This window comes from Rosa chinensis, chromosome 1, assembly GCF_002994745.2.
Source record: "Rosa chinensis cultivar Old Blush chromosome 1, RchiOBHm-V2, whole genome shotgun sequence".
NCBI classification, from domain to species: Eukaryota; Viridiplantae; Streptophyta; class Magnoliopsida; order Rosales; family Rosaceae; genus Rosa; species Rosa chinensis.
In genome coordinates, this window is record NC_037088.1 from 57,984,526 (window position 1) to 58,012,411 (window position 27,886).

General features: G+C 36.1%; 4 protein-coding genes across 6 annotated transcripts; all 4 read left to right on the forward strand.

The window, feature by feature from the left end:
- The first annotated feature begins 12,056 nt into the window (after nt 1-12,056).
- Nucleotides 12,057-14,826, forward strand: LOC112177138 (anthranilate N-methyltransferase). Of its 2 annotated transcripts, none has more exons than XM_040512022.1 (4): nt 12,057-12,546; nt 13,662-13,972; nt 14,146-14,210; nt 14,394-14,826. In XM_040512022.1, exons 1-4 carry the CDS (start codon nt 12,107-12,109, stop codon nt 14,532-14,534), a joined length of 957 nt encoding a protein of 318 aa, XP_040367956.1. In that variant the 5' UTR covers nt 12,057-12,106; the 3' UTR covers nt 14,535-14,826. The 2 variants fall into 2 exon arrangements, with proteins under 2 accessions (XP_040367956.1, XP_024171124.1); XM_024315356.2 differs by having other exon boundaries at nt 12,060-12,546; nt 14,335-14,826.
- An 808-nt stretch (nt 14,827-15,634) lies between these two features.
- On the forward strand, nt 15,635-19,366 carry LOC112200496 (probable dual-specificity RNA methyltransferase RlmN). Its single transcript, XM_024341565.2, is given in 11 exon segments — nt 15,635-15,707; nt 15,710-15,855; nt 15,957-16,032; nt 16,105-16,202; nt 16,377-16,478; nt 16,621-16,707; nt 16,923-17,039; nt 17,436-17,539; nt 18,215-18,354; nt 18,456-18,592; nt 18,728-19,366. Coding segments are annotated over 11 exon segments (1,248 nt in total). The 5' UTR covers nt 15,635-15,649; the 3' UTR covers nt 18,911-19,366.
- A 2,260-nt stretch (nt 19,367-21,626) lies between these two features.
- Nucleotides 21,627-24,588, forward strand: LOC112182760 (serine/arginine-rich SC35-like splicing factor SCL30). 2 transcript variants are annotated; one of them, XM_040509451.1, is made up of 8 exons: nt 21,627-21,784; nt 21,991-22,146; nt 22,232-22,309; nt 23,212-23,376; nt 23,476-23,519; nt 23,749-23,815; nt 23,909-24,133; nt 24,304-24,588. In XM_040509451.1, exons 2-8 carry the CDS (start codon nt 22,001-22,003, stop codon nt 24,425-24,427), a joined length of 849 nt encoding a protein of 282 aa, XP_040365385.1. In that variant the 5' UTR covers nt 21,627-21,784; nt 21,991-22,000; the 3' UTR covers nt 24,428-24,588. The 2 variants fall into 2 exon arrangements, with proteins under 2 accessions (XP_040365385.1, XP_024177068.1); XM_024321300.2 differs by having other exon boundaries at nt 21,640-21,784; nt 21,994-22,146.
- Nucleotides 24,589-24,784: 196 nt separating this feature from the next.
- Nucleotides 24,785-27,460, forward strand: LOC112164105 (16 kDa phloem protein 1). Its single transcript, XM_024300344.2, has 5 exons — nt 24,785-25,496; nt 25,944-26,009; nt 26,567-26,705; nt 26,876-27,011; nt 27,106-27,460. The coding sequence occupies exons 1-5, from the start codon at nt 25,430-25,432 to the stop codon at nt 27,166-27,168; spliced, it is 471 nt and encodes a 156-aa protein (XP_024156112.1). The 5' UTR covers nt 24,785-25,429; the 3' UTR covers nt 27,169-27,460.
- Nucleotides 27,461-27,886: the final 426 nt, after the last annotated feature.

The window sequence follows — 27,886 nt, forward strand, 5'->3', positions numbered from 1 at the left end:
GGTGAGGAAAAAAATCCCCTCAAGGCGAATCTAGCTTAGGAGAAATATCCTCAAGGCGATTTTGGGCAAGGTTTCAAATTTCTCCGAAACTATCAAAATTTCCATCGAAATTTCCGTAATTTTGAAGTACCGAAATGAAATCTATATGCTATATCATTTCCGTTAAGAGTTTTCCGAAATTTTCTGAAATTCTCCGTACATTTCCTCTAAATTCTTAATTTCCAAAATATCTACACATAAAAAATATATTTAAAAATTTACACTTAAAATTTGTCAAAATTTCTCTTAAATTTTTGTGAAATTTGTATATCACCAACAATGATTTTTTTTACTTCATACTTTCATGAAGAAATATGAAATTTTGATTTTGATTTTTTTTTTTTTTTTTGCAATCAAGTTGAATACAAAACGTACAAAAAAAAAATTGATTATAACAAAAACACCTTTTTGCTTTTATCTGCTACAAAGTTGAATGCTTCAACAACAACATAATTCCTTTTTTTGCTTTGTCTCAAATGTCGTATGCTTCATAAAATGAAACACCATATTGAATAATTTCACAATATCCGATATATGGATTGCATGTGGAAAGAGATCAATATACATACAATACCCATGTGATGAAGTACTAAAATCATTTTCAAAATTCATGTATTTGGGGGCAGTATTGTATGATACTAAATAGAAACAGTTCAACCAGCTAAATCGAACCACATTGTACTAGCTTTTACGTTCTTTTTGTTGTACTTTTTTTTTATGACATTCTTTTTGTTGTACTTGTTCATTTTCGTTTATGGGGTTTTGGTATTACGTCATACTCCTGTTTAATGTAGACATAACAGCAACCAACCAACACTTATCTATATCATTTATCTCCAACCAAATTTGGAGAAAATTGGAGTACTCACCTTTCAGCACAGTTGAGAATAATGAAAGAACTTGAAATGCTTGTGAAGACTATAAAGCCTCTCGGCTGCATTTATAAGAGCCAAAACGGTCCCCCACTGATAGGAGCATTTTAATGCGACATTTTAACTGCATTTCCCTACATTTTCTGCGCTATTTCCTTGATAAAACCCTGTTTAGGAAAGTTTCCATTCTTTGATTGGGAAAGTTCCTATTTGTAGAAGTTTCCATTTTTTTGTAGTTTCTATTTTTCATTTTTAGAAAGTTTCCCATTTTCAGTTTAGGAAAGTTGTCATTTTTCATTTTAGGAAAGTTTCTATTTTTCTTACTAGTTTCTATTTTCAGGTCCTTGTCATAAATAAGCTAAAATGAGCTCACAAATGGAGAGAGAAGCTAGCCAACGTTGGAGGGAGACAAGATGAAGTACAAAAGGAAGCACAAATAAGCAGAAATGAAGAAATGAAGCTTTCCTGGTCCAACTAGGAAACCCTGTCCAGAAAAGGAAAGCTTGCCAAAACAAGACTCTTAAGCCAACCAAGAATGGAGATCGAATTAATGAAGTGACATGGCATGAGAGAAGCTTCTTGAAGACCCTAGATGATGACATGGCATAAAGGTAGCGCATGGAGGCCCAAAAACTCTCAAGAATGAAGTGGATTTTCGGCAATTGGATTAAAGGTCCATAAAAGCCCATGGAATTAGGGTTTGTGACGCAAAGAGTAAACCCTAGGGAGTTGTTGCTGTAAAATCCTAAGAGATAAACAAGGAAGTTGGCGTGAAAATCAGAAATTAAAAGAAGATTTCGGTGGAGATTTTCTAGGGCTATTTTTATGGAAAGAAAATATTCTTGGAGGAGTAATTTTATGTGTTTGCCGTGCAAAGGGAGAGAGATAAAGAGGTAATCAACGTGAAAATCAAGAAACCCTAGGGTGATTGACGCCAAGAGAAATTCAAGGGAGAAATAAAAGGAAAGAGAAAAAGGTGGAGACCAAGAAAAGCTCAAAAGAAGTCTAGATACATTCCTATATTCCCTAAAGGAATTTTGGCCGAATTTAAAGTATAAAATCAGAATATTATCAAGGGAATTTCGGCCAAGATTATTAGGGAATTAAATGGAATTTTGTGATTGGTTGAACCACCTCATAGGGCTTATTTGGCAAGATATTATTGGAGGAAATTATGTGGAATTTTCAGATTAATTCCATGAGGTTTACACGGCTTGGAAACCTAGGGGCCGTCCCCTATATAATCTCCCCTCTTCTCAACGTTTTGGATCCCCCCTCCTTTACGTTTACACTTTGAAAAAAATCAGAAAAACCTCTAGCCTAGCCGTGCTCTTCTCCATCCTCTAGGGCAACCACGAAGTGCAAGCAAGGCCAAGGAAGAAGAGGACAAGCCGTGCACATCATCCATCACCATCCTTGAAGATTGCTTTCGAAATTCAAGAGACCACTTCATCACTTCATTCATCTCATCTTCATCCACGGTGTAATCCGATTCTCCTTGTAACCTTTGCTTTGTATTTTCGTTGGTTTTGCTTTAGTTGACACATATGTTTGAACAATTGTTAAATTCTGGAATTTTATGATTAATTGTTAATTTTCAGATTCATATATTGCAATTTATGGTTGCTTTTGTGTGAGTGTTTGATTAAATTTGCATGATAGAAATCTTTTGTATGATAATCTTGGATGGTTCGAAACATTTAGGGTTTTTATATGAATGTTGCTATGAATTTGAGAACATGAATCAACTTTTTGGTTTTGTGTTCTTAAATCAATAAGTGGTAAAGGTTTTGTGCAAAAACCGAATTTAATCAAAGAAGATTGCAATTAGGTGGACTTTTTCATACTAAGTTGCACATTTGAGTTGATAGCCTTTCTAGGTGCTTAATGCGTTAAACATGACATGATTGACTAGCTTTCTAGGGTTTGATTGCATGTTTGATAGGATTAATCTAGGTGCTTTCGCTTAGGTTAATTAGCATTGAAAAGTAAAATATGGGAAATTGTTTGCTTTTGAACGTTTCACATGATCAACTCCTCTTGCATGACTATGATGAACAATGATGAACTTGAATTGATTTTAATCATATATTTCGGTTTGATCTTTGTTCTTGCATTCCATTTGAATTTTTATGTTTTTGCATTTTAATTATTTTGTTAGCTTAGCTTTTATTTTCGAAAATAGAAAACCAAAAACAAAATCCCCCCTATTTTTGCACATCGAGACTCCCTGTTCCCGTACCTAAGTGTTGAAAATAATTGTACAGAAAAGGAAAGAATAGAAATATTTGTAAGTATTTTCGTAAATAAAAAAAAAAAAATTGTATACAAAATGTGATGTTTTTGTTTATAGTATTGTTTGAAAGATTTTGTATAAAATGTGTCTAATCTTGTTAAACAAAAGAAAAGAAAAGAATTAATTGTGAATATCGTTAAATTCTTGATTGTTATAAGTGTGTAAAATCGTATGAGTAGATAAGGGCCCTTTTGTTAATATTGGCCTTAACCCTTCATTAGTGCCTTTCTAAGGTCTTATGAGGTTGAGGGCGGCTTTTATTAGCATTTGGAGAACTGTCTAACACATGGGTTCTTTCCAAGCTGAGTAAGGGGCATATAGGTGGTGTCTTAGGTTGAGACCCTGGGTGATGGGTTCAATTGGATCTCAGAGATACTATAGACCGTGCGTAAACCACAATGTGGGAGTAGCCAATAGGGGCCTAAACCTCAATGAGGGAGTAGCCTCCGTAGTGTCACCAAAATGAGTCCTCCCTCTCACTTACCTCTTAATCTGGCCATCTAGCCTTCTGAAACAAAGGAAAGCGACTTATGTCTAGGCGACTATCCCTAGATCGTATCTCACCAATAGTAGTGGTTTCTATTGGGCTCGACTTACAACTTGTAATCAATTGAGATATTAACTATATTTGTAAAGATAATAATACACTTGAACATAACCTCCACTTGTAAATTGTGTTGTTTTGTACATTTTATACTTGTATAAACTTCTTACGTGGTTTATTTGTGAAGAATGTAGATATTTTGTAATTTATACTTCTCTTTATACTTGTAAATTCGTGAATAGTAATCGTGAGTAGTGACATTTTGTACTTGTGTCTCTGTGCAAAATTATGTACATTATACTTGTCTAAAATTAAAAAAAAAATTTAAAAAAAAAAAAAGTGAATAGTGAATAGTGACGTTTTTGTAGAGATCATTAATTTGTATTTCTTTTATTGTATAGTCACTAACTTTATTTAGTGGAGGTCCGTCTGGCTGAAAGACGTTAAATTCAAGCGCTGCTTGGGAGGCAACCCAATTCAGAAGTAGCTGTGAAGGAGTCTACACATGCAGATTTGATTTCTCCTTCCCTATTTCTCTTTATGTTCATGTTTTCTTTTTGAATTTATTTGGTCTTTTCGTAAATTTCTACCCTGTATGCTTACTTGTTTCATTCCATGCTTATGATTGATTACATTGAGGACAATGCAATATTTAAGTGTGGGGGAAGGGATTTATACTTTTGTCTTGAGTCATATATATTGAAAAATACAAAAAAATTGAAAAATGTCAAAAATTTAAAAATTTTCGTTGTTTTTGTTTTTGTTTTGAGTCTTAGGATGCCCTTTCAACTGTCTAGGATGATTCTATATCTCTGAAATTATGGCTAAAAGAGGATCACAAGATTGAGATGATTTTTAAAATGGTATTGTTTGGTTAATTGAGATATATGAAAATGTATGCATGTGTAGTGGATATGGATTTCGTGACCTTGGTACAGAATATGAGCATGTTAAGATGAGTTTTGATTCATGTAAACCCATGTGAGATATTTGAGCCATGTCCCTTTTTCTTGGAGTGATAATTGAAAAATATATTCTTAATTTCTTGGCGATGTTTTGATGATCTCATTATTCTTTCATTTTGATTGATTGCTTGCCATAGATTAAGTTTGATGGACTAGAGAATGCTAGAATTCACTCTTGTGCTTGTTGAGACGTTATATCAATACATGGCCCTGATTCTGGAAGGGATAGAGGCAACCTAGGAACTACCACCATAGCCATATAAACTTGTGTCCCTATTTGTGCCCGTCGTGGGACCCCTCTAGATAAGCCCCTTTGAGCCTACATTAAGCCTTTTCATTCATCACCCTTAAAACCCTTAACCATGAAGCTTAGTATAGTTACAACCTTACCCTTTGTTCTAAGAACTTAGTGGAGCTATATTTTGAGACATACTACATGGGTTTGGTGCTAAGGATAAAAATTGAGAAGAGGTGAAAGTTCAAGTGTGGGGGTAGACTTATCCATAAAGAAAAAAAATATATGTGAAAGCCGTGAAAAAATGAAAGAAAAGAAAATATGTACGGCTAGAAAAGAAAAGAAAAGTTTATGGATTTTAGTCCCCCATACTTAGTGATTTTGGAGTTTACTTTGAACTGAAGGCCCACTACCGAAAAATTTGGCCTTTGTCCATTCCACTATAGTTCAAGGGAAATTTACAATGAAGATTGGGCCCAACATGAAGACATTAGGCCCCTTTTATGTTACCTCTAGGGAAAGTGACGTTTTTGCAATGCCTTGGTGGATTTCTTGAGGTTTCTACATCTACATGAGCTCTACTAGGTTTTTAGGACACTTTGATAAATCCTTACCCTTCGTTTCTTTAAACCTTGAGCCATGGCCCCATTACAACCCTTGAGAAGACCTTCTTGATCCTTAAGATGGGACAGCCCTTGATGTGGAGATGAGTTACAAGAGTTGAACCTATGGCTTGGGTCCATCTGTGCAAGTAGTTAGTATCATTCATGAGATCTTTTGAAAAAATTATATTCACAAAGTGCTTTTCGTTTCTTATATATGTGAGCTATTTGAATGCCTTTAAATATGTTCTCTCACATATACATGAGTGATTATAAGCTTTTAAGCATTGCCTTGATTTCTGAGAGAAGAAAGAGTGGATATACCTTGTGAGGATATGAATCATACTTGTCTAAAACATGTTTAACAGAACCCACCACCATTGTTACAACCAAGTCCTACTTGTGTATGTGTAAATTATGTGTTTCAATTAACTCTCGAATGCCTAAACATTTATTCTTGGTGAAGTGCTAATCTTGGTGTTGTGAAAGTAAGAGATTGCTAAGACAAAAAGTTAAAGGGCAATAGAGTCATTGTTTTTGAAGAGTCTTTCATTTCTGTTGAGTCTTAGTGTGATTTTGCTAAGGGACTAGCAAAAGCTAAGTGTGGGGGAATTTGATAGGAGCATTTTAATGCGACATTTTAACTGCATTTCCCTACATTTTCTGCGCTATTTCCTTGATAAAACCCTGTTTAGGAAAGTTTCCATTCTTTGATTGGGAAAGTTCCTATTTGTAGAAGTTTCCATTTTTTTGTAGTTTCTATTTTTCATTTTTAGAAAGTTTCCCATTTTCAGTTTAGGAAAGTTGTCATTTTTCATTTTAGGAAAGTTTCTATTTTTCTTACTAGTTTCTATTTTCAGGTCCTTGTCATAAATAAGCTAAAATGAGCTCACAAATGGAGAGAGAAGCTAGCCAACGTTGGAGGGAGACAAGATGAAGTACAAAAGGAAGCACAAATAAGCAGAAATGAAGAAATGAAGCTTTCCTGGTCCAACTAGGAAACCCTGTCCAGAAAAGGAAAGCTTGCCAAAACAAGACTCTTAAGCCAACCAAGAATGGAGATCGAATTAATGAAGTGACATGGCATGAGAGAAGCTTCTTGAAGACCCTAGATGATGACATGGCATAAAGGTAGCGCATGGAGGCCCAAAAACTCTCAAGAATGAAGTGGATTTTCGGCAATTGGATTAAAGGTCCATAAAAGCCCATGGAATTAGGGTTTGTGACGCAAAGAGTAAACCCTAGGGAGTTGTTGCTGTAAAATCCTAAGAGATAAACAAGGAAGTTGGCGTGAAAATCAGAAATTAAAAGAAGATTTCGGTGGAGATTTTCTAGGGCTATTTTTATGGAAAGAAAATATTCTTGGAGGAGTAATTTTATGTGTTTGCCGTGCAAAGGGAGAGAGATAAAGAGGTAATCAACGTGAAAATCAAGAAACCCTAGGGTGATTGACGCCAAGAGAAATTCAAGGGAGAAATAAAAGGAAAGAGAAAAAGGTGGAGACCAAGAAAAGCTCAAAAGAAGTCTAGATACATTCCTATATTCCCTAAAGGAATTTTGGCCGAATTTAAAGTATAAAATCAGAATATTATCAAGGGAATTTCGGCCAAGATTATTAGGGAATTAAATGGAATTTTGTGATTGGTTGAACCACCTCATAGGGCTTATTTGGCAAGATATTATTGGAGGAAATTATGTGGAATTTTCAGATTAATTCCATGAGGTTTACACGGCTTGGAAACCTAGGGGCCGTCCCCTATATAATCTCCCCTCTTCTCAACGTTTTGGATCCCCCCTCCTTTACGTTTACACTTTGAAAAAAATCAGAAAAACCTCTAGCCTAGCCGTGCTCTTCTCCATCCTCTAGGGCAACCACGAAGTGCAAGCAAGGCCAAGGAAGAAGAGGACAAGCCGTGCACATCATCCATCACCATCCTTGAAGATTGCTTTCGAAATTCAAGAGACCACTTCATCACTTCATTCATCTCATCTTCATCCACGGTGTAATCCGATTCTCCTTGTAACCTTTGCTTTGTATTTTCGTTGGTTTTGCTTTAGTTGACACATATGTTTGAACAATTGTTAAATTCTGGAATTTTATGATTAATTGTTAATTTTCAGATTCATATATTGCAATTTATGGTTGCTTTTGTGTGAGTGTTTGATTAAATTTGCATGATAGAAATCTTTTGTATGATAATCTTGGATGGTTCGAAACATTTAGGGTTTTTATATGAATGTTGCTATGAATTTGAGAACATGAATCAACTTTTTGGTTTTGTGTTCTTAAATCAATAAGTGGTAAAGGTTTTGTGCAAAAACCGAATTTAATCAAAGAAGATTGCAATTAGGTGGACTTTTTCATACTAAGTTGCACATTTGAGTTGATAGCCTTTCTAGGTGCTTAATGCGTTAAACATGACATGATTGACTAGCTTTCTAGGGTTTGATTGCATGTTTGATAGGATTAATCTAGGTGCTTTCGCTTAGGTTAATTAGCATTGAAAAGTAAAATATGGGAAATTGTTTGCTTTTGAACGTTTCACATGATCAACTCCTCTTGCATGACTATGATGAACAATGATGAACTTGAATTGATTTTAATCATATATTTCGGTTTGATCTTTGTTCTTGCATTCCATTTGTATTTTTATGTTTTTGCATTTTAATTATTTTGTTAGCTTAGCTTTTATTTTCGAAAATAGAAAACCAAAAACAAAAATCCCCCCTTTTCGTAAATATGTATATATTTTGTTATATTTTTGTAAATATTATACTTTGTTTTAATTTTAATTGTTTAATTGTTTGATAATGACAGGTGTACCCTCAATCCCCGGAATAGAACGATCCCTATTTGCTTATACTACTAACGATATTTCAGGGTTAAATTGGTCGCTTCCCAAAAGTGACATCACCCACTTGCTGAGGAAGGTATGCAGAAAAAATGGTGGAACGAGAGTGTGTTAAGAAGCTTAATTGTAAAAATAAAAATTGTATTATTGCCAAGTGTCTCAATCAGCATTTTCTAACCATGAATTAATCAATATCTTGTGGAGGATTTGTTCTACAATTGCCCCAATTATTTACGTCCAAATTAAGATGGTGGACTATTGTGTGGGAATTTTCTTTCAATGGACTTCCTTAAAAATAATAGGCTTCACTCATTTTCTTTGAAATAGTCTACAGATTAAGATATTTGAATACATTACTAATATGATTTTTTCAATTATATACATGATATAGTTTTTCGATTAGATACATGATATGGTTGATTAAAACCATAGTTAGTAATAAACAAGAAGTTTATAGTATACGAAAAATACGTACTTGTATTATTAAGATATTTTATCAATTAGTTCGCTGAATTACTTAATATTATAAAAAAAAACATAAAAACATGTTTTATTCGCGTATAATATGAAAAATTATTAACTATGATTAAAACATCATACTCCGATTTAATGTAGATGTAACAACAACAAACCAACACTCATCTATATTATATTTAAGAGAACCCATTTTGACTAGTTGATTAAAACATCATACTCATTTTTAATTTAGACGTAACAACAACCAACCTAGTGAACCAACCAATACTTATCTATATCTCTATATTTATATTTAAGAGAACCCACTTTGATTGTGAAAAGATAGTAAAAGTCTTAGATCTTATGTTAATTTTTAATAATTGAGTGGCAGTATGGTAAATAGTAAAATAAAATATTAAATAAAAAAGAAAATAAATAATTTTTTGAACAATTAAGTTAGATCCTGAGACTTAAAGAAAAATCAAGTCCAAATTTGGGAGCATTATTGAATGATACTAAATGGAAACAGTTCAACCAGCTAAATTGAATCACATTGTAGTAGTTTTGATAACCATGCCTCTCACTAGATTGAGTAGATTCCAACCATAAAAAAAAAATAAAAATAAAAAATCACATTCACATTATCAATATACAACACTTTTATACTTACACATAGATAAAAACACTAGTTTAGCAACATACTACAATACTAGTTAATTATTCGTCCATACTAAATATTACAATATTATTATAATTAATGTATAATTTTACAGAGGTTACATTGTAAATAGGTTTATTATAGATTAGTTTAGTCTATGTAAAAGTTTCATTCAAAAATATCATTTTATAAATGCAATTAATGTGATTTCTTTATTTTAACTGAAATTTCCACCGAAATCGAAACTTTCTCCGAAATTTCCTTAAATTTGAAGTACCGAAACCGAAATTGAATCCTTGATTTTGGGTGAGAAGTAATTCTCTAAAAGTCTAAATGCAGATTTGGTACTATGTAGTCTGCGACTATGTCTGTAACTCTGTATGTAGTTTGTAACTCTGTAGTTGAATAATAGAAAAAAGATAAAGCCATAAAGGTTCAATTATTCAAATGAGGCCAAATGACATTGCAGAAGGAAGTCAAGGAACCATATATGGATGACATTGCAAATAAAGCCATATATGGGTCATATGTCTTGGTCTGATTATTGCATTTTCGTAAACCAGCGAGCGGCTTTTCAACCTCCTAGAATCTCTTTTTGGATGTAGATGAAGTTGACATTCATATGTATTTATATGTAGTTCTAAATTTCTAATAAATTGACTTTTTTCAAAAACGACATTTTGTTACCCTGTATCCCTGATATATCTCCGATATTTCTGATATCTCCTTTTTTCAAAGTACCGATACATATGAAGATACAGATATTTAAAACCTTGCTGCTGAATGCTAACTTATATGTTAGCTATGTCTTCATATCATGAGACATATCCTTTTTTTAGTGGAAATGTGATCGAAAAATAGGTTTAATACAAAGTTCTAAACTAGTCCTCATTTTAGTGGTCCTTATTATAAGGGCTTCAATTCAATTGATATGTAAGGTCCTTTTTTTTCCATGTGAGATCTATACACTCAACAAATTTCACTTGTTTCACTTATATCCTTCATCTGTTTGCATGCACTTTCACAATGTCTTGTTGATTCGTTTTTGGTTGTTGGTGTCTTGGACCTAGTGTATTTTAATATTATTAGTTACTACTTACTAGCGGAGCACATGTCAATTGGTTTTTATCTTTATTTTTTTAAATTAAAAAAAGTTACAACAGTTTCTCTCCTGATTTTGAGGAAGTTTCTCTATTTTTCATGGGAGGTATTTGCAATATTTTGAAATATGATATAGTCAATTGACTATCTTATCGGACTTATCCTCACATATAAATAATTTATATATTAATATCTATATTATGTGAGGGCATATATGATAGTTCAAAAATTTAACCATTCCTTCAAGAATTGGCTTAATTATATAAGATGTATGGCATAGTGGTGCACATTGGAGAATAATTGATGTCCAATGCTAAAAGAGGAGATTAAAATGGTTAATTACCAGCTGTCAAAGTGGACATTGTTCGGTTTCATGAAACAATCTCAATGAATCTTCCCTAATAGTTGTTATAGATAAAAAAAATTTACATGTAATGTTTGCGCTGATATTTATTAGTGTCTCTTGAACTGTAGACAGAAATTGACTACCTAGGAAGGCTGCGTCATCCAAATATGTGAAATTGTTGGGTTATTGCTTTGAGGATGACCACCGGCTTCTGGTTTATGAATTTATGCCTCGTAGAAGGTTGGAGATTCATCTATATGGAAGTGAGTTATGAAGTACTATATTCACTCTTTAAATGAAGCAATATACTTAAAAAGGGGATCAAACATTTCTGATACGAAATATAGTATCTGAACTGAAATGTTGTGGGAACAGGGGATTCTTATTTCTTACCTTCAGCCACTTTCGTGGACCCTGCGGATGAAGATTGCCCTTGGTGCTGCTAAGGTTCTAGCATTTCTTCACGGTACTGAGGGAAACGTGATCCATCGGGACGTTAAAACCTCTAATATCCTGCTGGATTCAGTAAGTGAAACATTTAACTGTTGAATCTTATTGCTTTTCGAAGATTTCTGGTAGACTTACTGAGGCTTCATTCTTTTTTCATTCAAAATAACCAGACCTATAATGCCAAACTCTCTGATTTTGGGTTGGCAAAGGATGGACCAGCTGGTGATAAAAGCCATGTTAGTGATAATAGATAGATATATGGATACATAAAAATATTTTTGTGCTTTGACTTATCCTTGATCGGACATGGCGGAACTGTGTTTACTTATGGAATATATTGAATATAATTTTTTATTTCTTTTCAGAATAGATTTTTTTTTTAATTTATGTCTCAACCCCCCAATGTTTAAATTCTGGTTCTGCCGGCCACACGTTTCACTCTGTAAAGCATTGGGTCCTCCACTACAATAAATCAATAATTCCCTCTCCCTTCATCACTTCAATTAATACACATATATGAAACATGTCTTTTATGATGAATTAATGACATTGGGTCCTCCACTTCAATAATTCCCTCTCCCTTCATCACTTCAATAATTCATTGCCTAATAAAGAAAATCATTCACCAAGTAACTGTTATATTGTATGCTTTGCACCCTATAAATAAAACGGGTTTCCTTTGAGTTCAGAATGAGCATAGACAGTTCTATGCCTGTAATGGCGTCCACAAAAGAAGAAGAAGAAAACTTCTGCTATGCGATGCAGCTGGTGACTTCAGTTGTGTTATCCATGTCCATGAAATTAGCAGTTGAGCTTGGAGTTTTCGACATCATAGCCAAAGCTGGTGGGGGTGTTGGTCTCTCCTCATCCCAGATTGCAGCTCAGATAGGCACCGAGAACCCCGAGGCACCCATGATGTTGGATCGGATCCTCAGGCTACTAGCAAGCCACTCTGTGCTCAATTGCACTGTGATTAATACTAATGATGATGATCATAGTGATAGGCCTAATTTTCATAGGGTTTATAGTCTTGCTCATGTGTCCAAGTACTTTGTGAAGAGTGATGAAAATGGTGTTTCTCTAGGCGCCCTGATGGCTTTGAATCAAGACAAGGTCTTCTTGGACAGCTGGTTTGTATTTACTTGTTAATTAGTTCTCTTTTCCTTGTTTCTTTTAAAAGAATGGAAGTGAAATTCACATTTTACAATTCACACTCCAAGTTTCATTTTTTAGTATATATATCTATACTATTATTAAGAAAAGAGGTTTTGTTAGCCAAAATGCATATGAAATTACATATGAATCCTTACATCATATATTAATTTGAAATTATATTTAATAATTAAGGGATAAGAAGGTAAATAACAAAATCAAAATTGAAAAAAAATAAGAAAACAATAATTTACTTATCTGCAGATAACTTCCCACTTACCCACTATGTGCATTTCATGTAAGACAATACTTCCCACTATTTGTAATAACTCCCCACTTATTTTGAAAAAAGCTTTTCCACATCTATTTAATTAATAATTATCCACACCCATCGGGTGTGTTTTGTTCTAGTTTTTTTTAAGTGACTTGAGTTTTATCTTTTTATAAAAACTTCAACCAAAAAGAGAAAAAAAAAATAATGTAGATTGTAAACTAAGGAGTGTAACACCTTGTTCCTTTCTTGCATTTGGGATACAAAAGGAAAGGAAAGGAAAATAAGAGGGAAAGTGGTTCATTCCAAACACCAAATGAATCACTTCCCTCATTCCTTCTTTCCTTGCATTTATTACTCACAACACATTATTTTATTCTATTAATTATAAACTTTTCAATAACTTTCCTAATGTTACCAAACATCCGAATAGAAAGTTCTTGAGAAAGTCAAAAGAATTACTTTCCTTTCCGTGACCAAACGAGGCCTAAAGAATTTCAAGTTTAATTAGTATAAACTATAGATGAAATATGGATATTAATAAAGTTCATTTTCTTAAATCATAGTATAGATTAACTCGCACGAGAACAAGGTATGTAGTATAACTTAATTGTCTTCTTTTCTGTATATTAGCGGAGTGAGTGGAGAAATCACTCAATATCTCCATTTCAGTACACAAGTACGTACCAGAAATAATTGATCAATAATTAAAGAAAGGGCATCATTATTTCACGAGTCCAGAAAACAAAAAACATTAAGATCTTTAAACTTGCACATTTGATTTCAGTTCCTAACTCTAATTTGGAACACATTGAAATATAGGTTCCAGTTGAAAGGTGCTGTTATGGAAGGAGGAATCCCATTTAACAGGGTCTATGGCACACATCTCTTTGAGTATCCAGGTTTGGACGCCAGGTTTAACCAATTGTTCAACACAGCAATGTTCGACCACACCACTATTGTTATCAAGAAAATTCTTGATCTCTACAAGGGTTTTGAGCACCTTAAGCAACTTGTTGATGTTGGGGGTGGCCTTGGAGTGACTCTTAGCCTAATCACTTCTAGATATCCTGATATTAAGGGCATCAACTTTGACTTGCCTCATGTCATCAAAGATGCCCCTTCTTACACTGGTATATATGACCAAGTATTGTACTGTAATGTATACATTATTGGTCTTTTTTTTTTTAACAACTTAATTTCTCCAGGCTGGTTTAGTGGTTATAGATATTATAGTATGTTTGAAACTGCCCGTTCACAGTCATCACTTTCTTTTGTCTAATTTGGGGGTTAAATTACTTTGTAGGAGTGGACCATGTAGGAGGAGACATGTTCGCAAGTGTTCCAAGTGGGGATGCCATTTTTATGAAGGTGATTATTTTTCAATTTCTTAACCATTGTGTTTTTGTTTTGTGAACTTGTGAAGCTTATCCATTTAGAATTCGTTTTGTAAAGAATGGGCAATTTGATGTTGCCATGTTTTGCTAAATTGTAGTGGATACTTCATAACTGGAGTGATGAGCGCTGCTTGACGATCCTGAAAAATTGTTACAGTGCTATACCAGACAATGGAAAAGTAATTGTTGTGGAAGAACTTCTTCCAGTTGTGCCAGAGACCAGCACTGGTGTGAAGAGCACCTCGCAAATGGATGTGCTTATGATGACACATTGCCCGAGAGGGAAAGAGCGAAGTGAACAAGAATTCCTAGCCTTGGCAATTGCTGCTGGGTTTCGCGGCATCAGATATGAATGTTTTGTCTGTAATTTTTGGGTTATGGAGTTCTTTAAGTAGATAGGCAAGCTTAGAAGCTCTGATGAATAACAAAGATACTCAAGCCTCATCTAAGATTCCGCTTTTTAGCTCCGTCCTGTTATGGCTCATCCAAGTCTTTTCTTTTTATGTATCGAACACATACAACTGATACAAGTGAAACAACATGGTGCACAAATATGAATAAACTTATGAATTGATCGGTCTTGTTGGTCATGATTGCTGATTACAACGTTGATTTGGTAACAAAACGCAAGAGTATATAGTCTGCGAAGTGCTAACTTAACTGCAAGTTAGCTATGTCTTAAGCGGTGTTATATAAGTTATAAGTTTAGTATTGACTTATTGATGAGTGTCTAACAAGGTAAATTTTTTTTTTTTTTTTTTTTTTTAGCAATGAGTGATAGGAGAGGAACAATCTCTCTAACACTCCAATTTATTAAGCCAAAAAAAATACGAATGACAATGGAGGGGGGCCTAACCAAAACCTCCAGAATAAACAAGTAAAACAAACAAGTCAACGAAATCAAAACTGTGGAAGACCCAAAATATCACTCTCATAGAACGACAAGAGAAATGGAGGAGGCATATCCCACCATACTTGCTCTGACAAAGATGTTTTATGATTAGCTAGACTGCTAGAGCATCTGCTACCTTATTTCATTCTATAAATATGTGTGAAGATTTGAAATTCATTTGTGAGATCCTATATAAGCAATTTAACCAACGACTCGAAGTTGCAAAGTCACAAGAGAAGGAGCCTTTAACCAGTGATATCTACCGCCTTGTGAGGGTCGCCACCATCGATATATGCTGGGCCTTTGGTTTTTTAGCTTGTTATATGGGTTACCCGATATCTTCGCCACTTCGCACAGTAGGGGCTTTAGCCTACTTGGGCCTATAGCCCATTACAGCCCAACACCACAAAACCACAAACTGAGGTTTTAGCACTATCGTCTTGCTCCTCCTCCTCCTCCTCCTACTCCATCATCTTCGCTTCTTCACTTGGCCAGAGCAAAAGCAAAAACCACTCCCCATAATGATGACAGCGACATCAACGGCGCTAATCCAGCGCGTGTGCTCCGTCCCCTCGCGCGTGCCGTCCGTACTCGCGCCTTGGCCACCAACACCACCACCATGAACCTCTCCACCACTCCCACTCCACGCGCCACCCCGGCCGACTCGCGCGTCCTGCTCGGCTTGTCCGAACCGGAACTCCAGCAGCTCGCCCTTGACTTCAGTCAGGTAAAGAAGTCTTCAATGCCTCTATTTTACTTGCTCAAAATCGAAACCATTTCTTCAAATTCCATGGGCTTATCTCTCTGTGTTTTACAATGTGTGTGTAGCAAGGCTACAGAGGCAAGCAGCTTCATCATCTCATTTACAAAAGAAAGATTAAAGACATTCAGGATTTCAGTCAAGGTAAGCAATTTTTTTTTAATTTTTTTTTTTTTTTGGGTGGATTATGGTATATTAGTGTTGTTTATGTTGCAGTGCCTCTGGCATTCAGGAATGAGCTTGAGGAAGCTGGATGGAAGGTTGGGAGGTCACCTATTTACAATACTGTTACTGCTGCTGATGGCACTGTTAAGGTAATTTAGATTTCTTGCTCATACATATATTTGTTTCTTTTTTTTTTTTCCCGAGCAATTTAGGCGCCGAACTGATGTTGAATTGAGAATATGGCACTTTCTTTATATAACTTTGATGCTCAGAATTCAGCAAAGTGATGATTGTTAGCTTCTGTTGGTTAATTAATCTTGCAGTTATTGATAAAGTTGGAGGATAACCGATTGATTGAAACTGTTGGCATACCGGTTCAAGACGAGAAGGGTTTGATGCGCCTTACAGCATGTGTCTCATCACAGGTGATTTTCCAGGATAGGATTCAGTCATTAATAAATTTTCCGCACTATATATTATATTTAATGTTACCCTTGGAGGTCCACTGTACGGTGCACGATAGTATTTTCATGTTTGGCTTACTTGAATGGGTGAAATGGTGAACAGGTGGGATGCCCTCTGCGTTGCTCTTTTTGCGCAACAGGAAAAGGAGGGTTTTCAAGGAACCTTAAGAGGCATGAAATTGTTGAGCAGGTATCAGTTGTCTTTTCCATTCTTCCTCTTCAAAATCCATATTGAGTGGGAGCTGTTTGTCTGTTCCCTTGTTTACCTAATATGTGAACTTGCATGAGTTGAAATTTTCTTAAAAGACGTCTTTACAAGTACAGTTGTTGCTGTTTTATCCGGTCACATAAACTAGCTTGACTTTGTTTAGCATAAATGTGATTGTAATACATTTATATTCACAGGTTTTGGCTATTGAGGAGATATTCCAGCATAGGGTGACTAATGTAGTGTTCATGGGAATGGGTGAACCAATGATGAACCTCAAGTCTGTACTTGAAGCACACCAGTGCTTGAATAAGGTGCATTCCAACTACTTTGGGCAATAAAAGACTAGCTGCTTCTCTATATATGTGTCATAGAATCATGGAAGTAAACACAGCACTTCATAGCATTAAGCTCCAACCAATCCCCATATGTTTACCGAGCAACAGATTGGGACAATGGTTCAATTTGGATGAATTAGATATGAATAGAAGCTTTCAGGAAATAAATTTTGTTTTGTGCTTTATTTCAATTCCAAAAGTTCTCAAATAACCTTCCAATAGGCTTATCTGATTGTGACCCTAAGTCATATGAAACTAATTTATGCTGGAGGGCTCTTTAGTATGATTGACCTATAATGTTTATCGTGTTGTAACGATGTTAGTATGGCAGTCTAAGTGAAAACTCATGTATGGTTTGTTTTGATTGTTAAGGATGTGCAAATTGGGCAAAGAATGATGACAATTTCTACTGTGGGGGTTCCAAATACAATTAAAAGGCTGGCATCTCACAAGCTTCAGTCAACATTGGCTGTCAGGTATATTAATTTCAATAAGAAAGATGGAAAAGTAGTTATTGAACTGCTCGGGTGTTAGTTATTGAATTCAGCTCAACATTAAATACTTATGGCCACAATCACTATAGGTGTTTTAAACCCATTTCCTTTGTTTGATTTTATCTTGATGCTGCAATAATAAAGCTTTCGTGTCAGGAGTGAGAAGCATGTAAGCATTGCCTTCTTTTGCCAACTTTTTAAAGACATTGTGCAATCCTGAATCTCTAGTTTCAGACCAGTACCAGTACCACAACCTTACCTCATATGATGGAATTTGGCAACCCCAAAACCATTAGTTTCATTCGATAATCGATTATTAATATGCGGGATTTTCTTGTGCATCAGTCATGTTGTCCTTTTGACATGAATTAATTAGCAAAGTAGATCTCAGTTTATTAAATCATAAGAAAATGGATATCCCTTCTATTCTTTGGAAATATATAAAAGGAGAATGTTATGAGTGATGAGCACTGGCCATCAAGTATCACCTCTCTTAGTCTGCTTCCTCCTTTCTGCAATCCCTATGGATTTACTTTTGGTTTATCATTTAATTTTTGTCAAATGTAAAGTAGAGAAGAAGTTTCATACTTTTCACTTCAGTTTGAGCAAGTCTGTATGATTTTCCCTAATACAGTTCTCATCTTCTTGTTGCATCAGCCTGCATGCTCCTAACCAGAAACTTAGGGAAACAATTGTACCAAGTGCGAAAGCATATCCTCTAAGTGCACTTATGAAGGATTGCAGCGACTATTTCAATGAAACAAATAGGCGCGTTTCCTTTGAGTATGCGCTTTTAGGTACTGAAAGTTATTATATTTTTGTTTGTTCCCTTTCACATCCATTGTATGCTTTAACACCTGAATTGATGTTATGTCATCTCTGATATTTTTTTGAGCAGCTGGAGTCAATGATGCAGTAGAGCACGCACGTGAACTTGCAGAGCTACTTCATCAGTGGGGACGAGGTTATCATGTGAACTTGATACCTTTTAATCCAATAGAAGGTTCTGAGTATAAGCGTCCATCCAAGAGAGCTGTACGTACTTATTTGTGTTGTTCCACTTTCCCTTTGATTTTTAATCTAAGGCACCGCATTACTTGCTGTTTATTTATTTATGCTTTTGTTTACTTCTTTAGTTGCTGTTTTTCATTTGGAAAATTCATTTAACAGGTCCAGGCATTTGCTGCTGCTCTGGAGTCCGGTAAAATAACTGTTAGCACACGTCAAACAAGGGGCCTTGATGCAGATGCAGCTTGTGGCCAGCTAAGAAACAAGTTCCAGAAGAGTCCTTTGGTCTCCGAGTCTGACAACTTGCAACCTGAACCTGAAGCAGATGTTGCAGTTGCATGTTAGTGGCACAGTTCTTCTGGGGTCCTTGCTCCCCTACAGGCCTACACACAGTTGTACACCACAAGTTTCCATGTTCTTGTACCTTTCAGCAGTAAGAAGCTCAATGGAAGTGGTGTTTAAAGTTGAAGATGACTAGCACCATCTAGGAGTGATATTTGCAGTATATATGATATTGTGTTGGCTGCAGAAAGTTAGTTTCTCCAGTACATGATCGAGTTTTGGGAGAGTGCTGATTATCGATGGCTTGGAAGACACAAGAGAAACTTCTCATCATGAGTTTACTAGGTTTATTTCTTCTGATTGGCTTGCCCTAAAGCCACGTGGTAGGAAACCCGTACCTAAGAATTTCTCTACTAGTAAAGATGGAAAACAATTATACTAGTTCTTAGAATGGGTCATCCTTTGTTGTTAACTACACTGTAGTCTAATTTTAAGACTTCTAGAGGCCTTTGTAAACTACTTATTTGTCTAGATCAACACAGGTGTGAGATGAAATTTTCATTAGTTGAGTGATTCCCTACAAACCGCTTAAAATTAAGGAGGGTTTTCGAGGGTTTTGTCTGAAAATCACAATAATTTTTCCCGAGAAGCAATTTTTTTTTAAAACATATATAATGTATTTATTTTTATTCCCGCTAAAGTATGAATTGGTTTGCCTAATATGACTAGTTTCTGCTGTTTTGGGAGTCTTGTAGCTTAAAAGTTAAAACTAGTACTTTAGCGGTATGGAACATGTTTCAAATGTCTATGTATTTCCAACATTTCATTTAGTGGTGGGAATTGTGTTCGTAATTTTTTATTGTAGTTTTTTCTTTTCTTATAGCTAAAAAAAACAAACATGTTTCAAATGTCTTAGAAACAAAAATCCACCCAAAATTTGTTTTTAATTTGAACCTAATTATTGTACATGTAAATATTCAAAAATCTTGTAACAAAAAATAAATAAAAAATAAAATCTTTTTTTTTCTTATTGGAAAAATTCTCTTTTATAAATAAATAATAGGGAAAATGCTCATTTACCCAATTTTAGCTTAAAATTTGCCCACTTGCTCCACTAACTGTTTTTTAACCCCGTTTACCCAAAACACTCTAAGGGATTATTTTCCCTTTACCCAATTAATTCTTTTTTTCTTCTTTTTATTTATTTTGGGGACTTTTTTGCCCTCTCCCCCCTCACTGATTTCTCTCTCCTCCCCCTTCACCGATCTCTCTCTCTCTCTCTCTCTCTCTCTCTCCAGACGACGTCGGATTTCTCTCTCCCTCCCTCCATCCCTCCAGCAGATCGCCCACGACGCCTGCTCTCGCCATCGCGGCGCCGAAACTCGTCGTCGTGCTCTCCGCGGCCAGGCTCGACGCCAAGCCAACGGTCCTCGTCGCTTAGAAGCTCGGCGAGGCCGGGGTTGGCCTTCTGAAGGAATCAACGACGGACTGAAGTCTGTTATATGGGACTGAAAACTGCTATATGCTATTGTGCAGTCATAACCATAAAATTTGTTACATTAGTGCCCCCCAGTAGACTTTGTATTAGGGACCAATGATGACTGCTGTATTTATTGACGGACTGAAAACTGCTATTCCAAAGTAAATGTAGTGTTAAATTGCAGTAGTCGATAAATGAAAAAAGTTGTTTGGTTTGTGTCAGTCTAGTGGGGGGCAGTAGACATAATATTGACCCTCAAAATGTGGGTTTTTAGACATTATCTGTTGTTTTGAGTGTGAATAACTTCTATAATCTGTGAAACATAGGAAGCGGTGTAATGTTTGATGGTCTATTGGGGGGCAGTAGACACATTAGTGCCACCCAATAATGTCTTTCTTAGGAGACAGTAATCATCTCTTGTTGATTTGTTTGTGATAAAGTGCAATACACTGTGAATCCTTGAATCTGGTGCAAGTTTTAATGGTTTAGTGGGGGGCAGTAGACACATTACTGCCCCCAAATAATGTCTTCATACGAAGTCAGAACCCTTCACTTAACTGGTGCAAGTTTTAATGGTTTAGTGGGGGGCAGTAGACACATTACTGCCCCCAAATAATGTCTTCGTTTTAAGTCAGAACCCTTCACTTAACTATCATTGACAGATTATTGTACTTTAATAAACTCAAAACAACATAAGACTTATCAAAACTCTAATTTCTGTGATTAATTAACCACAGTTAAGAAATTAGTGGGGGGCAATAATCTGTCTATTACCCCCCAATAGACCACAGTTTTGACGTCGTCTGAGACCTGCAAGGGAAGCCCAGACCCGATTCCGGCGTGGAGAGCTTCCCGGACATCTGACGAACAAAACCGACGAAGCCCAGAGGGGTTGGGATCGTGGAGTTAGATGGCGTCATCCTCTGGTGGTCCGACGGTGGGACGGAGCGGCGATGGTGGAGGTCGACATCGACGGTGGAGTGGTGGGCGTGGTGGCTCAGAGAGAGAGAGAGAGAGAAAGAGAGCCTGAGACGAGGTTAGAGAAAGAGAGAGGAAGAGAGAGAGTGAAATCGATAAGTGTGAGGAGAGAGAGATATAAATTTAATTTGTTAATTAAAATAAGGGTAATACTGTCAAACATTGTTAGATTGGGTAAATGGGGTTAAAAAACTCTTGGTGGAGTAAGTGGGCAATTTTTAGCCAAAAATTGGGTAAGTGGTCACAGCCCCTAAATAATAATAAAGAAAAATAGAAGTTACACAGAAAAAATCCAGTAAAACAAACGGGCCCACCCGAAAGAAGACTTGACTTGAACCGAACTGGTACAAAGCTTCTTTAAAATCCAGGGTTCCATATTCCATTGGTGTTGTTTCCCCCAGTCTTTCACAAATTCAGATCTGAGAGTTAAAACCTTTCCGGAGCTCTCGTCTTTAGGGTTCGCAATCCGCAGAATCAAGGTAAATCTAATCCACCTACACCACATCTTCGCTTCTCTTCACTCTTCAATATACCAGTCGATTTTGAATCCTGAAACCCTAATCTCAAAGCAGGCTTTGTTTGTTTGGTTTCATATAATCACAGCTTTGATTTTCTATTTTTGCGATCTTTCTATTTTTTTACGATTCAATCTTTGATAGTTTTTTTTTTTTTTTTTTTTTTGTAGCAGTGTGAATATGAGGAGGTACAGCCCAGAGTACTACAGTCCTCCGAGGAGAGGCTACGGCGGCGGCGGTGGTGGCCGGGGAAGAAGCCCGCCGAGGAAGCGCAGGGAGCAGAATAACGGAAGCCTTTTGGTCCGGAACATTCCTCTGGATTGCAGGTCCTCAATTCTTTGAATCGAGTTTCGGTTTTCGGCTTTTTGTGTTTGTTTAGGATATTTGATCTGAATTTGTGTGATTTTGCAGGCCGGAAGAGCTGAGGGTTCCCTTTGAGAGATTTGGGCTTGTTCGGGATGTCTACATCCCCAAGGATTACTATACTGGGTGAGCTTTACTTTTGCTAGTGGTGATGTTGCTTGAGAATTAGTCGAAACTTGCTGTAATGGACTAATGGATAAGTTTGACAGCTTAACAATGTATGTAATCCTCAGGCGGTGTTTTAAAAAAGGTGCATGTGTCTTTTGTTTATCGTGCTTATAGTTAGTTAATGCGAATGAATAGATCAATAAGAATATCATGTGAATATCTAGTTGTTTCAGATCCCATGCTACCCACGTTGTTGGCATCATTCGTTAGAGTATGTGAGTAGGGCTTAAAATACATGTGTTTGGATTCGTGAACTATTTTTGGAGGTTTTATTTTTCATTTTCATAGTGAATTTTTGAACTGGTTTGTCAGGGGGTGTGTTGGTTTGAACTTTGAAGTTAAAACAAGACCAAGCCCCACTTTTGATGAAGGCCTACTGTTTATCATTGCCTAACATAGTGGTATTCCGATCGTGTTAAGAGTAATGTTTGAAGAGAAATTATATAATTACACCAATGTATAGAAGTTGGGTGAAGACACCGTTGATTTCAAGTGCTTATAATGTCACAAGAATTTGAAGAATTTGGGGCAACGTTGATTTCAAGTGCTTATAAAGAATGTGAAGAATTTCCAAGTTACTTGCATGTTTTGAAGTTGCCTTTCATACTTGACTATGAAGCGAAGGTTAGCCACTAAGCTTCGATTTTTACCTGCTTTACGTGAATTCAGCATCCACTTAGGTGGAAGTGCTCCAGAGGTGATGTGTTAGATTTGTAAAGGGAGTTAGAATGAGTAATTCTTTGGTGGTAATGTACTAAGATAATTTTTTTAAGTCATTGTCCTTCTAGGAATTTTCAGTCGGTTTCATTCACACTTAATGTTTCAGATCTTGTCATAAGTTTTTCTGATCTTTGGTGTAGGGAACCTCGGGGATTTGCATTCGTGCAATTTGTGGATTCTTATGAAGCTGCAGAGGCTCAGTATCATATGAATGGGAAAATTTTTGCTGGGAGGGAGATATCTGTGGTTCTTGCTGCAGAGACAAGGAAAAGACCAGAGGAGATGCGCCAAAGAACTAGGGTCAGGTAGGTTCTGCTACGCAGCCTCTCTATCTCTCAAAAACAAAACTTATTGACGTGACTTTGTATGTTTGAAATAACAATTGTCTATTTTAATCTCTGCAGAGGGCCATCATCAGGCTATGGGGACAGAAGATCATCTCATTATGGTATACCTTGTTTTTCCTTTTATACTATATCAATTCTGATATTACAGTGTGACCCTCAATGTGGATTATATTGACTCTGTAATATGTAAAGTGATACCTGTGGGATATTCATATTTCTCATCTACTGCTGAAGTGAATGATGAGATGTATTTTGTTATATCACTTATATGTAATATGTGAAGTGATACCTATTACACTAATCTTTATTCTATAACTGATATTGCCACAGGACGTTCTCGTTCTCGTTCACGCTCTCCACACTATCCATCAGGTTCAAGAAGTCGGTACCGCTCAAGGTATGTTTTGAAGGTTTTACATGTTGCCATAATCTTTTATCTAATGGCTAGCAAAGCAAGTGAACACATTTGACAAATTAACTTCTTTCCCAGGTCTTATTCTCCTGCTCCAAGACGACGAGGTGAATCTGTTTCGCCAGTTAGAAGGCGTGGTGACCACCCAAGGTCACCTCGTGACCATCCACGTTCACCACTTGACCACCCAAGGTCATCAAGGGATTCTCCCCTTGAGAGAGGTGGTGATCATGATCGAAGGCCATATTCTCCAGGTTATGACAATGGTGCTGGGCAAGCTGAAAATGGAGAAGGGTATGACAAGTAAGTTGAAGGCTCTATATGTTTCTTAGTACTTTTCTAGCTATAATTTAGATGAAGTGGTTGATTCATGAGCATTTAGCTGAATTTAATGAGATAAACTGTACAATTAGCGTTGTTTGCTTGTGTCTGATATATAAGGGTGTCATCCTGATCCTTCCAATATGTTGTAGGAAATCGAGGTATGATGAGGAGATTGAACCACGAGGCAATTGGAGATCTCCTGATAAAGCATCAAGATCACCATCTGGTTCTAGGTCCAGATCTGCTGAGTTATCACCTAGGCGCAGCAGATAAGGACAAGGCAATCTGAAGTCATATTTGGAAGATTTTTTAATCTTCATGGTGTAATATTAGTAATTTAAGCCGGAGTTGCGTTTTGTCTCAAACATTTGGAACAATTAGACCGTTGTTTGCTTGCGTTTGGACCAATGAACAATTAGACCCTGGTTTGCTTGCTTTTGGACCAATGAAAGTACTATGCTAGTATGGTTTCATTTCGTCTGCCTCAAAGAAAAGAAGAAAGTCCCACATTTTTATACTACCTTAAATTCTTATATTGGAGATCCAAGCAGGATATCCTTTGTTTACAAAATGCACAGTTCTTACCTAGGACGTATTTTGTGAGGCACCATGTCTTTTACTCATTTCTGGATCTGAAATCTCCTCTCTCATTCAGTTTGTAAGTCAGCATCGAATTGCCCCTTTTTGGCTTAAAAGTTTTGGAAAACGATCGGCAAAATGCGTATCTCCTATTTGCTCTTCCGCTCAAGCTGCCTGAAATCCCTTTGGATATCATGGACAAAGGTATCGCTCGGGTTCTTTTTTGCTTCTGTAGGTTAGGAAAGAAAATCACAGGAATATGGATCTTTATGACGATGACCCCTAAGACAACATTACCCCACCTTCGCCTTTGCACGTCGAACTAAATATTTGTAGAGTTTTTGTTAAAGTCAACTGTTCCATTGGGAACTGAGTCTAACCAATGACCAGTCCTCTGTTTTCTTCTCTGGTGGCTTTAATACGTACATAGATATTTTGTTATCCTCCCCATAAAACGTGTACCACTCGCTATGGTTAACTTAAGAAGACCAAGACGGCAAAGACCTGATACAGGCTGAGGTGGCTGTAACAACCCGTTGTTCACTTCTGAATTTGACCTCCCGTCATTTGATCAAGTACCCATTTTCGTTATAAACCAAGCTAACCTCAAGGTCATTACATTACACCTTTATAAAACCATTAGAATCTTCTTTTAGAAATTGAAATTTTCCAGAGAGAGACAGAGAGAAAGAGAAGATGGCAGTTGGGTTGATGGAAGTGCTGCTTGTGAATGCAAGAGGACTTGGGGACACAGATTTCGTTGGTATGTATAATTTATCTTTGTTTCCTTTGTTTCTTGGAGTTCGTATGTGTATGTCTTTGTGGTTTTTTGTAATTATAGTTCATTGATAATGGTGTAAAGCAAGTTTGAGCTTGAAAGGATCCATGATCCTCCAAAGTCCAAACTGGTTGATGGGTTTCTTCAAATTTTGATGCTTTCTTTGTTTTCTGCCTTCAAACTTAGTCAACTGTGTTCCTCTCCATGTTCATATAAACTTCAGCTTGCCAGTACTTTGCTACTAAAGTTTCTCTGGTTTTCTTTGAAGAAAGCCAGCACTTTTACTGGATTAGACTTAATTTACAGGTCCTTGTTTAGCCCAAGGGGTGGTTTTGGTGTCCCATTTAGAGATTTACATCTGTTTTTGAGTCTGGTTTGGACATAAATTGATTCTAGTTATTTCTTTACCCATATAATGTATGATTTGATTAGGTCGTATGGATCCTTATGTTGCGGTGAAATACAAAAGCCAAGAGCGCAGGACCAGCGTGGCCAGAGGTGAGTTTTAACCTTGGTTGTATCAATTACTTGAAGAAAATGCTTCGATTAAAATGTCCATTTTGAGCTTTGACAAAGCAGAAGAATGAAATGAGAACAGTCCATTGGTATATTACAAGCACATTTAGTAGGATCATTAACCATTAGCAAACATCAATTGATATCTTTTGTAATGTGTGGAACTATGGTAAACTTTTCCTAGCAATAGTTGTGAATAAATTGGCATTGGATGGTGACCCTTCTATGCTATGCATTCTTCTATTGACAGCAGCTTAAGCAAGTGGGCATAGTTTGTTAATATGATGCTTCCTTCCTTTAAATTTGTACTAAAACGGTGTATCGAAGTTAATTGCCTTGTAGAAGTTGAAGTACTTAAAAGTCATGGCCAAGAAAAGGCCTTCATACAATAGGAAATAATCAAATGAGACCATATTATTAGAGTCCTAGTTATGATATAAAAATCAGTCACATTATTACTAATTCTTTATTATCTGCTGTCTTAGTTTATCTGGTAAACTATACAGGACTACATGTACTAATTCGAAATGCCTGTGCAGGACAAGGTGGCAATCCGGTGTGGAATGAGAGATTAATATTCAGGGTAGAGTATCCAGGGTCCGGCGAGCAGTATAAGCTCACCCTTAAAATAATGGATAAGGACACCTTCACTGCTGATGACACCATAGGCGAAGCAACGTAAGTAGTTCCATATAAATATATAATGTGAGGAAAATGAACAGTGTTCTGTCCTGTCAGATAATCTATGCCTCATTTCTTAACTAATGTTCATCTGGCATAGATATAATGATATGTATTCCTTACTTGCCCAAGTCCTGACTCATAATTGGCCGTTAATTAACGTGCAGGATCTATGTTAAGGAGTTATTGGAACTGGGTGTGGAGAATGGATCAGCTGAATTACATCCTAAGAAATATAGTGTGGTTGCTGCAGATAAAAGTTTCCGTGGAGAAATTCAAGTTGGTGTAACTTTCACCAAGAAGGTATTCAATTTTTCTCTTTTTTACTTCCATTTTGACTTGATACCAAACTTGTAGTCTTGTTTGATTGATGTACGGTTGTTGCTGCATTTTATAGGCAGAACAGGAATATGGAGGACAAGAATTTGGAGGATGGAAGCATAGTGAATCATATTCATAGGGAAAGAAACACTACTGCGGATGGGCTTGAATCTGGGCTATTAAGAGAAATGGGCTGCTATTGCTAGGCCAATGTTTTGTTGTAGTTACGTTGGGACCTGCTGGGCATTGAACCTCAATGTAGTTGGTTAATCTTTTCTATCTTAATTATCTTAATTGTTTACCTTTTAACATTTGAAATTCAGATGGCGAAACGAAATGATGTGATCGATTCCCTCCCTCCCTCCTTTAAAACCTGAATTATGTGATCAACTAGTGTACATAAAATGATGTTCCATATTAAATTTTCAAAATGTAACTCAAGCCCCTCATGATTTATATGAATTAGTCTCGTACCCATGCAATGCACGTGCCATTGATGGGGGAAAAAAAACGTGGAAGTTACTTTTTCACTAATTTCTTCAGATTTTCATATTTTGTCTGTTTTTTTACCATGATAACTATTTTAAATGATTTTTTGGGGAAGTTTTTCACTTGACTTTATAATATGGTATCGACAAATAAATAGATAGATAGATTTTAGCCTGTTAAATTTTTTTTTTCCTACCTTTTTTACATCACTTTAGTTTTATATTACAAGGCAATCTCAGTATCGGATAGTCTATTTCTTAAACCCTAGTGTAGCATTTGTTCCTAAAAATATCTATGTCATTCATGCAAAGCTTAATCTTATAAGAAATTGTGTGATTATCCGACTTATATATTTATTTGCAATGGAA

Excerpts from the sequence above, each read along its gene's own strand:
- LOC112177138 (XM_024315356.2), top strand. The coding sequence starts at position 12,107 with ATGAGCATAGACAGTTCTATGCCTGTAATGGCGTCCACAAAAGAAGAA. Across the intron at positions 12,547-13,661 it reads AAGGTCTTCTTGGACAGCTG|GTTCCAGTTGAAAGGTGCTG; the intron begins GTTTGTATTTAC and ends ATTGAAATATAG. Across the intron at positions 13,973-14,145 it reads AGATGCCCCTTCTTACACTG|GAGTGGACCATGTAGGAGGA; the intron begins GTATATATGACC and ends ATTACTTTGTAG.
- LOC112182760 (XM_040509451.1), top strand. The coding sequence starts at position 22,001 with ATGAGGAGGTACAGCCCAGAGTACTACAGTCCTCCGAGGAGAGGCTAC. Across the intron at positions 22,147-22,231 it reads AACATTCCTCTGGATTGCAG|GCCGGAAGAGCTGAGGGTTC; the intron begins GTCCTCAATTCT and ends GTGATTTTGCAG. Across the intron at positions 23,520-23,748 it reads CAGAAGATCATCTCATTATG|GACGTTCTCGTTCTCGTTCA; the intron begins GTATACCTTGTT and ends ATATTGCCACAG.
- LOC112164105 (XM_024300344.2), top strand. The coding sequence starts at position 25,430 with ATGGCAGTTGGGTTGATGGAAGTGCTGCTTGTGAATGCAAGAGGACTT. Across the intron at positions 25,497-25,943 it reads TGGGGACACAGATTTCGTTG|GTCGTATGGATCCTTATGTT; the intron begins GTATGTATAATT and ends TGATTTGATTAG. Across the intron at positions 26,010-26,566 it reads CAGGACCAGCGTGGCCAGAG|GACAAGGTGGCAATCCGGTG; the intron begins GTGAGTTTTAAC and ends ATGCCTGTGCAG.